General features: G+C 36.6%; 1 protein-coding gene and 1 long non-coding RNA gene across 2 annotated transcripts; one reads left to right on the forward strand and one right to left on the reverse strand.

Annotated features, from left to right (window-relative positions):
* Positions 1–3,153: 3,153 nt before the first annotated feature.
* Positions 3,154–4,287, reverse strand: LOC125251007. Its single transcript, XR_007180904.1, has 4 exons — positions 4,022–4,287; positions 3,702–3,722; positions 3,480–3,524; positions 3,154–3,389 (listed from the first exon to the last, which is right to left on the reverse strand). It is a non-coding gene; the product is annotated as an uncharacterized LOC125251007 (long non-coding RNA).
* A 377-nt stretch (positions 4,288–4,664) lies between these two features.
* On the forward strand, positions 4,665–10,124 carry sdr39u1 (short chain dehydrogenase/reductase family 39U, member 1). The gene is made up of 6 exons (XM_048163872.1): positions 4,665–4,822; positions 5,177–5,283; positions 6,489–6,571; positions 6,689–6,810; positions 8,617–8,769; positions 9,211–10,124. Exons 1-6 carry the CDS (start codon positions 4,807–4,809, stop codon positions 9,633–9,635), a joined length of 906 nt encoding a protein of 301 aa, XP_048019829.1. The 5' UTR covers positions 4,665–4,806; the 3' UTR covers positions 9,636–10,124.
* Positions 10,125–12,467: the final 2,343 nt, after the last annotated feature.

Below are 12,467 nucleotides of genomic sequence, written 5' to 3' on the forward strand. Positions count from 1 at the left end.
CAGTACATGGAAATGACATACAGTGAGTTTCAAACTCCATTGCTTCCTCTTTCTTATGTAAATCTCATGTTTAAAAGACTTCCGGAAAACACGCGGATCTCAACGTAACACCGACTGTTACGTAACAGTCGGGATCATTAATATGTATGACCCCAATATTTGCATATGCCAGCCCATGTTCGAGCATTAGACAAGGAAAGGCTGTATTAACGTCTGTATCTGTGCACAGACAAGGTAAGCAAGCAAGAACAACAGTGAAAAATGGCAGATGGAGCAATAATAACTGACATGATCCATGATATCATGATATTTTTAGTGATATTTGTAAATTGTCTTTCTAAATGTTTCGTTAGCATGTTGCTAATGTACTGTTAAATGAGGTTAAAGTTACCATCGTTTCTTACTGTATTCACGGAGACAAGAGCCGTCGCTATTTTCATTTTTAAACACTTGCAATCTGTATAATGCACAAACACAACTTCATGCTTTAAAAAAACAGTGTAGCATTAGCCGTTAGCCACGGAGCACAGCCTCAAACTCATAATCAAATGTAAACATCAAAATAAATACTTTACTCACATAATTCGAAGCATGCATACAGCATGCATGACGAACATCTTGTAAAGATCCATTTGAGGGTTATATTAGCTGTGTGAACTTTGTAAATGTGCTGTAATATAATCGAGAGGTTGTGTGGCAGGGAGCACGCCATTTAAAGGGGCGGCGCGCTGAAAAAATCAGTGCATAGTTAATGATGCCCCAAAATAGGCAGTTAAAAAAATTTATTAAAAAAAATCTATGGGGTATTTTGAGCTGAATCTTCACAGACACATTCAGGAGACACCTTAGACTTATATTGAAAAAACATTCTTGGGCACCTTTAAGGGGACATGAAAAACACGCAGTGTTGGGGAGGCTCCAGGAATGTGTTCGGGAACCCCTGGTCTAAGACATAAGCCACATTTCCACCAAAATTACCAGGAACAATTTGTCCCAGGAACCTGTTTCCCAGGAACTAAAGTACAGTGAAGATAGTCCGGTGACGTAGGACTGCGCGCGACTTTCCAGTGCCCGCTGGATTTCGTCCTCCGCATATAAGCTTAATAAACCCTGAACCTCATCATCAGTCCATCGGTTGTATTTTTTAAACTCAATTGTTGATTTGAATAGCAAACAGCTCTTACTGCATGCACTGCAACAGACTTGAAACAACGGTGTAAGTAAAATGCTGCATGAACTCAACCAATCAGCATGTTCGGTGCCCAAGTCCCACCCCCTAAAGTTGTGTAACTTTGAAAAAGGACTACCTCGCAAACAGGGACTTTCTGACAGTGTTAATTTTGTTGACGAATAATTTGTCAACGACATTTTTTTCACGGACGAAAACGAGAAATAAATAAAAATGCGTTTTGAATTACTAAAACTATGACTAAAATCTACTCTAATTTTCGTCAACGAATAAAAACGAGACGAAAATGAAAGAGGGGACAATTTGGGAAGATATCCAGTCAGGACTGCTGTCCTGTGTGGAAGATGAGCACATTTGAAGTGTAACATGCTGATCTAACCGCGGGAAAAAGCGGCATGGACGAGTGGAGCTCCACTCTCGAACAGGAAATACATCACCTCCACATGTGTTTTACTAACGTCTACACCTACATCAACCCTAAACCTACCCTTACAATAATGCAAATACAGTAATTAAATGATGCAATATTGATGTGCGCATACCCAGCAGCCATAGCTGTAGTGACGTATTTTCGGACGTGACGTATTTCATGTGCGAGAGTGAAACTCCACTCGCCCCCTCAGGCTGCAGTCAGACCCTATTGGTTCAGACTGCTTCATAATTAATGAATAGCACACATTTATACCAAGCGATTGCTTATAAGATAATGTTTATGAATTATGACAGTTTACTACACAATGTTTATATGGTAGTATCCCTGACAGCAACATAGCAACGGCACAGATCTGGCCCACATCTGGTCCGCATATAAACCACATGTACCAGATGAGGGCCGGATCTGGGCCAGACTATGTTGCTGTCTGGGATGTTTTAGAGGGTTGTAAGAAAATAATTTTATCTCCCTCATCTGAAATTAAATGAGCAGCCTGCTACAGCGCAGACTGCAGACATTTCAGAATAAGAGTCACAGTGTATTTCAGGATGGTTTCTAATTATTTTTTTCCCCTGGTCATTGTCATTTTGATTATACAAACTATTTAATTCGTAGTAAACTACCGTATCTTGTCACAGGAAGGAAAGACTAAGAACATTTGACATTCAATATTTTAGAATTATAAGGGTTATTATAGTTAAAACTAAAATAATTTTTAAAATTCTTCATTACTTGAAATAAACGTTAACTGAAATAAGTAAACTTAATCTAGTTTCCAACTTTGTGTACTAAAATAACTAAAACAGAAAAAAAAAAAAAAAAAAAAAAAAAACTATAGACATTTAAAAGCAAAAAAAAAAAAAAAAAAAAAAAGTTACTAAAAGTTAACTGAAATTACAAATGAAAGCAGAAAAACAAAATCAAATCTAATCAATTTTAAACAAACTATAATAGTACCTTAAGAGTGTCAGTCCCTGACAAGCACTGAATTGAGCTCTTTCATGTCTTTTTGCACTTAAATGGTCAAAAACCGTCCACTTTGGTGATAAAAGTACAGTTGGTTGTCTTAAGTGAACAAACAGTTTAGAGGGTTTCAGATGTATCAGTGTATAGGATCTGTGTATTGTTAGAGAAATGCGTAATGCATTACAATTTAAATTAGATTTTGACTAATACTGTAGATTTAGTCGACTAAAACCTTATATTTAGTCAACCAAACTAGACTAAAAACAAACATTTCCAATATGACAAACTAAATGGCATTTTAGTCAAGAATGACTAACTAAATCTTCTGTCAAAATTAAACACTGCTTTCTGAGGGGGAAATTTAGCCGGAATTTCGTTTAGACCCTGGTTACTGCGGTCAAAACAACCCAAAGTTCCTGGGGAAAGTTCCTGCGGTGGAAACGCCGCTCTAGTTTGAAACCCAATTTCATAGGAATACGCATAAGTCTCCCCAAAGTGCTTAGTCACACAAACAGGATTTAGCACTCAATGTTATGAATCTTTGAAATACACACCATGAATCAAGTCAGATATAAATAAGAATTTATTGTGGTGGTTTCAAGTCATTACATCACTGACAGTATATTGCACTCAACTTTTAAACAAGACATCAAAACTCAAAATGGACAAGTCTACAAGTCACAGTTATATTCTAATCTACGGTCTCTAGCAGGCCTATATAAAGAGAATATAAATGTGGAGGGGGAAAGTGAACCTCAAATCAACTCCGTTGTAGAAAGCCAGGTCACCTGGAGTAAATGCCTAAAGAAAAAATTATATTAATTAATACAGACTTTGTGAAAGACTCGGCAAGATGCATTTACTTAATGTCAGAATGAAAGAAAAACCTACCTTACTGAACATCTCCCTGCTTGCGTCTTTCAAAAGTTGAGGTTCCTGCACAATTAACAAAGATATTAGAACATCTCGACTAAACTAAGGGTTCATTTACACCAATGAGCACTTTATTCAGAGCATGTTAATAAAATCACTGGATCTCTCATCAACACGGACCACATGCAGTTCATCAGCTTGGTGCAACACATCAGCGTGAGAAACATGAGACTGACTCACCATTCCCATAAAGCCAGGTCCCTGCAGAATAAACAAAAACAGCACATTAAAATATATCCCAAAGGAAACAAAACATCACAGCTTTATCCCGCAGCTTTAACCAGTCAGTGCAGTAGGGCTGTAATCATTAGATTCAGGTGAAACACGGACTGCAAAGTCATCATGTCAAGGTTGAGCAGCTGCGACTCCATTCAGGCTAAAACATTAAATGATATAACAACATCTGGATGTAGTTAAAGCAGATGCACCTGCCAATTCAACAACCAACACTTCTCAATGAAAACATGTACTATAAAATATAAATCAAAGGTTAAACTTACAGATTTCGATTATGAAAACGCATCATTTTGACCTGTAGATATGTATACTTGCTAATATATCCGCTTCCTTTTCATATAAAATGTAAAAAAATAAATATATCTTAAAAACTCGATACAAAAACACAAAAATGGTGTATAGGTATAATTTATACAACTAAAACTGAACTCAAAACCTATATTTCGATGACTACACGACCACACTGTTACTCCATTGAGGGTCGCCAGCAGAAAGGGTGTTACTATGGCACGAGGCCGAATTTATCTCCTAACCAACCACGTGTTTTTTCTACAGGAAAAAAGCGCTTCCGGTTGCGGCACTCCCACCCCTACTAATAATAAATAATAATAATAAAATTCAGGCAGTCCGACATGACGTGACATATATATAGAAAAATTAATTTGATTATTTTTTATGTTGTATGAATTGTCAGAAGACAAATACATTAAAAACAGTAGTTGTAGGAATAATAATGAGGAATGAAATCGTAGTTATACTAACTTAAAATGGAATTTAAACAGTATATGCTATTTATAATATTATATTTACTATATTAACTATATTTACATAGTTAAGTACTGTACAACAATGTTGACAGTTTTTATGTAACTTGAATGTAATGTAAATGAACCTGTCGCCCTTATCAAAATGGCCGCAGCAACGCTCCAATGTTGATCACGTGGTAAGCGACATTCGACCTTCGTAGGCTCAAGCACAGGCAGAAAGATGTGAAAGAAGTGGATTTCTGCAAGTTGTCAGGATAAACGGACTCTACTTTACAAGCATAATGAGAGTTGTAATAGGTATATCGCATATATCCGTTTTCAAGTTATCACTGCATGATAGCGTAACAAAAATAGCTAATTTTGTGTAACACTGAGGATAAAAACATTAATACTTGTGTATTAAAATATCCTGGAAGCTTCTTTGAACGTATGAGATTGTGATATTATGACATGGCTGGGTTTGTTTATCAGTCACTGAATAAATAAGACAAATTTTTCTCGAGGTGATCCGTTTCGTAAGTGCTGTAACAGCGCGTGCGCGCGCACATGTGCGCGGGATGGCGATTGTTATTATTGTGCTGCAAACAAGTGTTATGTGAAACCTTTAGCTTGTGAAGTTAATACATCTTTATTTTTTCCCTCTCTCATCAGGCGGAGGCTCGGGGTTTGTGGGTCGTGAGCTGACACGTTTGCTGAAAAGCAAAGGTCATGAAATCACAATCATATCCAGGCAGCCTGGTCCAGGAAAAATAACATGGGTATGATGGAACTTACATTAAAGACTATATTGATATGCATCAAAGTCCACATTTACTTACGATATCTAGTTATAGGTCAGTGGTGAATCTCTTAAAAGTAGAGTTAACATGTAAATGTTGGTGTGTATTTGATGAGGCAACTTTGACCTATTGTCAGGGGTGAAAAACTCTGAAGCCCTGCTGAGCAGGGACGGACTGGGACTAAAAAATGGCCCTGGACTTTGACTAGGCACGGCCCAAAGCAATCAGCATACGGAAACTCGACAACAACAACAATAACGCCTGGCATGAGTGTCACAAGACTTTGATTGTGGCTCATGATACTATACCATCCAAATTATAGCAATAGCACTGATGTTGACTAGATGTTGTGTTAAAAGCATATTAGATTAACTTGAATACTCATATAGCAGGGGTCTCAAACTCAAATTGTCGGGGGGCCGTTTCTGTGATTGACACCTCATAGGAGGGCCATATTATCCTTCAAGCGCAACTTGCTGAGTTTAGCTTCAACCCTAATTAAACACACCTGATCCAGCTAATCAAGTCCTTCAGGCATATTTGAAAACTACAGCCTTGTCCAAATATCTACACTTGCGGTCTTTGCGCTTGACCAAAAAATGAAAAAGATGTAAGTGTTTACAGGTTGTTTTTTTTAATTATTATTTTCAGAACTTTGCATTTTAAAATACACTTCTAAATGTCTGTTCAGTCACTGTGTAACTAACAGTAGACACTATTTTAAAATTGTGGTGCTTCTTTAAGTGATTAAAAGCAGTTGCAAATGTTGCACAAAATACACATAGCCCACTCAACTTTGCATCAATAAAATGCACAACACTTTATATTTTACTACCAAATTATATGTAATATATAATTAATTTAGCTTATAGTCGTATGTTTTCCTTGACATCTCGCGATTTCGGGGTTTTGCACACTTCATGTCATGTGCACGAGCTCTCAAGTGGCGAAGACCGCAAGTGTGGGTATTTGGACAAGGCATATAGGTATGTGTGTTGGAGCTAAACTCTTCCAGGAACTGAGCGTGCGTCTCAATCAGCCCCCTAGTTCAGTAGTCAGGGCACTGATCAGGGAATCAGCCACATTCATTTACATGATGTACTGATTAAAGCCCTTAGGAGCTGATTGAGACGCAAGGTGAGTTTTGGACCCCTCAGTCCCTGACCTATGTTTACTTGTCACAGGCTGATGTAGAATCAGGAGGCCTCCCGCCATGTGAGGGCGCTGTGAATCTAGCAGGGGAGAGTATTTTGAACCCTTTGAGATGGTGAGGACATTTTTTCCCCTCAGTGTATATAAATAAATATGTACAAAATAGTGACTGATCTTCCGTTTAATATGATTGTCAATTTTATTTTTTAATATTTTGTGTTTGACCCTCTAGGTGGAATGAAAGTTACAAAAAGGATCTGTTCTCCAGCCGAATAAACACCACCAGAATTCTTTCCCAAGCTATTGCTGCGTCACCTACTCCACCACATTCATGGGTGCTTGTTACAGGAGTAGGTAAATAAGGGGTGGTGTTTTAGAAAGCTAGACAAAATATGACTTGTTTTAAATCAAATAATACAGAATAACTTGTTAGAATAATCCCATTCTCATTTCTGTCTCCTCTATACTGATTTAATCATTTAAAGGCACAATATGTAAGATTTTAGGATTAAAATAAAAACCAAAAACCATTAGAACAGTGTTATATATTTTGTTGACTTGTGTACTTAGATTATCCCAAATGTTTTCAAGAATGTTTAAATCCAGAGAAATAGGCAATTTTAACCAGGACACGGACCGTGTCCATGTGTCGCCAATCAATGACATCTTATACGCGTTGCTCTCGATTTTCCGGTTTTATTTTGTAGAAACCATGGAAAAAGATGCTTTAATATATTAAGTGTTTTATTAGACAGGTGAGCATCTGTGTGAATACATTCATCGACAGAAAACTAAGCATGTTATATTTAGCTCAACACAGTAAGTCTTATTGTTTAAATCTCGTTTTGTTGTTTTCTATGCCTAATATCGATCTGTCTTACTGCAATGTGCAACAAGTTTCTCGTAGCCGCCGAGCGAATGCACAGAGTAGCATTATAACAACTTTCAACACACAAAAGTATCCAATATGATAAACAGCGCTGCGTTACCTCACATACACGTGACTGCGGCATAATAAAAGCTCTCGAGCCGTGTGTCGCGCTTGTCTCTCATTAGCAATCGCTCCAGCGGCCTCGTTCTGCTTCAACCGCTTTCAGCCAGACCCTGCTTCATACTACAGTAATTAGAGATGTAACAATTCACCCAAGTCACGATTTGATACGATTCGCGATACTGGTTTCACGATTCGATTTTCTCACGATTTTTTAACAAAATGAGATTTAAATGACAAAGTGTCTTTTTATTATTTATCAGACAAAATGCTGCATATTTCTTTGTGAAATTGAAATATATTTATAACAAAACTAAATTAAAATTTCAAAACAAATCCTAAATCAAATAAATAAATAAATAATACAGAGAAATCTCTTCATATGAGTACATGAACAAGATGTTTATTTGCTGTATTACAGGCTGAACAATCCGTAGCCATTTAAAATGAATCACGATCCCAACAAAGATGCTGCGTACATGCAGCATGAGCAGTTTTACATTTAAATTAGATTGTATAATTTTTAACATTTGAAGCAAAAACAGAATGTTCAGACTTTAGCTTTGTGAAATTATGATACTTTTAACAGCAGATGGGTTGCAAGAGAACGCAAATTCACTGTCTTGACAGCAGGTGGCGCTTATGGAACAGCGGCAATACAGCCCTTCCATGGTTACCGCTGTGAACTGTGCGCTAAAAGTACTTTAAAATGCATTGTATTGAAGTAAAAGACAATACCATCTACACTTTTTTGAACCCAGTCAAGCTCAGCTATACATTTATTTTAAACCCCCGCCGCCAAATATATCGCGATTCATTTAGCATCTCAACCAACTTGAATCTGCACGTTTTAATCGATTTTCAACCGGTTCTGGATGCATCGTTACATCCCTAACAGTAATGTTAATAAATCTTTAATACATTAGCTCATCCATGAATCTGAATATAGTCCCATCTGATTCTTTTCCACCGGCTATAGATGTGAAGACAACACCTCCCATTATTCTGCGAAATCAAGGCGTCATTAAGCTACGCCTTTGTTTTGAATAAGCGACCTCTAGTGGCGAAAATTACATATTGTGCCTTTAAAGGAAAAACGTCAGAATAATGTTTTTTTATTTTTTTTATAAGGAAGACTTTCAGCAGTTTTTCTCTGATTTTGTCTTCAGCGTGTTATAAACCCAGTCTTCAAACCCAGTACACTGAACAGAGCGACTGGACACCATTTGACTTCCTGTCTCGCCTGGTGAAAGAGTGGGAGGGGGCAGGACAACTTCCTGAAAACAGTGCTCAGAAAACAAGACAAGTGATCATCAGACCAGGTGAATCTAAACAAATGTCTCATTCAACAAGGATGCCATAAATATATCAAAAGTGACAGCATAGACATTTATAATGTAAAAAGATTTCTGTTTCAAATAAATGCTGTTCTTTTGAAGTTTCTATCCATCAAAGAATCCTGAATGCATCACGGTTTCCACAAAAATATTAAGCAGCACAACTGTTTTTTGCATTGGAAATAAGAATAAGAAAAAAAAGAAATAATTTTTTCAGCAGCAAATCAGCATATTAGAATGATTTCTGAAGGATCATGTGACACTGAAGACTGGAATAGAGTACAATTGAAAATATCGCACAGTTGACAGTATTTTTGATCAAATAAATGCAGCCTTGGTGAGCAGGAGAGACTTCTTTTAAAAAACAAGTCTTGTCGAACCTAAACTTTTGAGTGCAATTATGTACTTTCTTCCACTCACTTGCAGGTGCGGTGTTAGGGCGTGACGGTGGTGCCATGAAACAGATGATGATTCCCTTTTGGCTTGGCCTGGGCGGGACGCTTGGCTCGGGACGACAGCCCTTCCCTTGGATCCATGTTTCAGACCTTGCTGGCATCATTGCTCATTCCTTAGAGCTCCATGAAGGACCATCATCCACAGAGCCAGATGTATTTAATGGAGTCGCGCCTGCATTGAATACAAATTTTGAATTCACTAAAGAGTTGGGCAGGGCTCTAAAAAGACCTACTATCTTCCCTGTGCCTGGCTTTTTCTTGGATGTCGTCCTCGGTTCTGAGAGAGCTGTTATCCTCACACAAGGCCAGAAAGTGGTGCCCAAGAGAACTCTTGAGTCAGGGTTTAACTTTCAATACCCAGATCTTACTTCTGCTTTAAAAGAAATTGTTGGATAATGCGAGTGATCAGTCAAAATAGAGACGTGAGGAGATTCTTTGGGTACACTTTATTTTAAGGTGACGTAGTTACAATGTGCTTACTCAAATAAGTACTGAGTAATATTAATTAACTGCATGTACTTGCTATAGAGTTACGGTTAGGTTTTGGTTTAGGGTTAGTTATTTGTAATTATGCATAATTTTCTGTTATTACTGTAGTAAGTACATGTTGTAAAGTGTAACTGTCACCTTAAAATAAAGTATTACCAATTCTTTTATGCATACTAGTGCAGTTATAACACACTTTTTACATTTAAATTAAGCATATAAAAAATAAAGCTTGCTTGTACAAAAACGACAAATACATTTAAATAATTTTATTTATAGTATCTACTTGGAAAGAAACAATGTTCTCCGTTCCTTTTGATTGTCCGTCCCTCATAGGAACAAGTTGTCTGTGTGTACAAAATGAGAACTGCATTTGTAAATAAATGTCTACATGAAACATTTTGAGTCCAGCTGTGGCATCTCTGAGTATGTTCCATCATTAGATCATCATAGCAGATGTTATGTCTCTCATGGCTATATTTGGCTCATCTGTCTGATCCATGGGGTCGTCCTCTGCATGGAATGTTTACATATTTTTCTTCAAAAAATACCTTTGGAACAAATGCACATCAACAAATCTGAAAAGAAAATCTGTCTATGGGTTACAATTCACATACACCAGCTTTCTGACATTAAATGTATATGTACACAATATGCTTCTACGGAATGTGTCACGTTACTGTTTCCTATAAAACTGTGAAAATATGACCAGTACTACTAATAAAAACATGTTAACCTCAAGATGAATCATGTTGAAATACAGCACAAAAGGAACCTTGACTACAGAAGTGCCTTAACTGTACAAAATTGCACATATATGAAAATACTCATTAAATATTTTTGAGAAGTTGACATGTCTGGTGTTGTATCTTGGTATACTCCATGAAAAAACCCTTTCACTCCTGTGTGTGTGTATTATGTATATATACAGAGCTGGGTAGTAATGGATTACATGTAATCTGGATTACGTAATCAGATTCCAAAAATCAAGTACTTGTAATTAGAGTAAACTACTTTTTAAAATACTCTTAATCAGACTACAGGTACTTTTTTTACGGATTACATGATTTCATATTATTTACACAATGGCAGCAAGTTGTTCACGATTGATTCTCCTAATTTTTCATTTTTTTAAAGTTAATATTTTTTTCATAATAAACCTGCCGCTTATATACGCTTCATGATTCTTTGAGTTTTTCCAGCGGTGAGGGTGAGGGGTGAGGAATCGTGCTCAGAAATCAGCAACAACAAGAATATTTGTTTTTGTAATGTTGCTATTTTGCTTAATTTTAAGTAAATATAAGATGTGATTTTGTTTTATTCAGTGTTACTATCAGCAAACACTAACAGGTACATTAGTGTTAGTATTTTGAACTGTCGGTATTGCACTTTAAAAAGAATCTGATGTGGCTCTTGTTGGTGAATAGAATATGTTTTTTTTTTTTTTTTTGTATATGTCAAAATAGTACAAGATTATCCTACAATATGTGAAATCATCAAATAAGGGTTAGCACAAAAGTAATCTAAATGTAATCCAAAAGTAGTCAGATTACGTTACCAAAAATGTGATTAGATTATAATAAATTTAGTTTGTGTAAATGGTATTTTTTTCTAATAAAAATACATAATTACATTATGTATTACTTTTTCACATTATTGTAAAAAGAGCTATACAAATCAATGTGAACCTAACTGAATTTAAACTTTATACATTTCAAAATGTCATACAAATACACGCGAAAAAGGTCTATGGGCGCGTCATGCCTCAACTACCCAATCACAGCGACGTCATTTACATAAACACTATTCTTAACGTTCGACCGAGTTTCGTGTACAATATTTCAACAAACGAAATCACAATTATCTGGGAAAATGAGCTACCTGAAATATTTTATAAATTTACGTTTTATAAATGTTTTACTTCCCGTTACCTAAATAACTCACCATCAATGTAAAGTATTGTTCAGGAGCGAGCTTAAAATGGGACTTGTAGTCTACGTCACGAATCGGAGCGGAAGGAAGCTTACTGTAGAGGTCACATGCTGAGTGCTCGTCACTCCTCCATTCACCTCGGGGAAGGTCTGAGACAAGAGCCAATAGCTGTCCTCACAGGACATCATCTGAAAAGATGAGCGAGCGCACAGAAAATACGGGTCACGGCGCGGTGTTCTCGCACGAGACGTTGGTACATGCGCAGATTATAGCAGATCAACTGATGCGATCCCCGCTGACTTGGAAACACTCGCGGCTGGCGAATGAGTTCAATGTGTGAGCTAGCACAAGCTGCTAGAACCCAATTCAGACTACTCTCCCTCCGCTCTTTTGAAGAGTCTTTAATGAATATGCACTTATTAATTGTCCTCATTATTAAATAATAATAAAAAATAGAATGCTTGTAATATTTAAAACTATCATATATACTGACATTACCTCTGTCTTCAGGGAAATTATTATGCATTATTGTGTATAACTTTATGCATCACGAAATCAAAATTGACAATTTTTATTTTTCTTATGGAATATTGCAGTATTTGTTATAAATTATTTTATTCATGCACATTTTTTTTTTTAATTCATGCACCCTCATAATTTTTAATCAAAATAACTCTCCTTCCCTTGAGTCTTGCAACAACATATCTTCTCTCTGATGAAGTGTTTACTGGCGTGAGGGCGGGACAATCTGTCACTCACATGAGATCCACCAATAGCAAACCACAACGATACAATCAATTGCTGCTGGAC

This window comes from Megalobrama amblycephala, linkage group LG17 (assembly GCF_018812025.1).
Source record: "Megalobrama amblycephala isolate DHTTF-2021 linkage group LG17, ASM1881202v1, whole genome shotgun sequence".
Classification (NCBI taxonomy): domain Eukaryota; kingdom Metazoa; phylum Chordata; class Actinopteri; order Cypriniformes; family Xenocyprididae; genus Megalobrama; species Megalobrama amblycephala.

Bases quoted from the DNA above. Each gene is read 5' to 3' on its own strand.
- sdr39u1 (XM_048163872.1), top strand. The intron at 6,572-6,688 runs GTGAGGACATTT...TTGACCCTCTAG, and splicing joins ATTTTGAACCCTTTGAGATG to GTGGAATGAAAGTTACAAAA. The intron at 8,770-9,210 runs GTGAATCTAAAC...ACTCACTTGCAG, and splicing joins ACAAGTGATCATCAGACCAG to GTGCGGTGTTAGGGCGTGAC.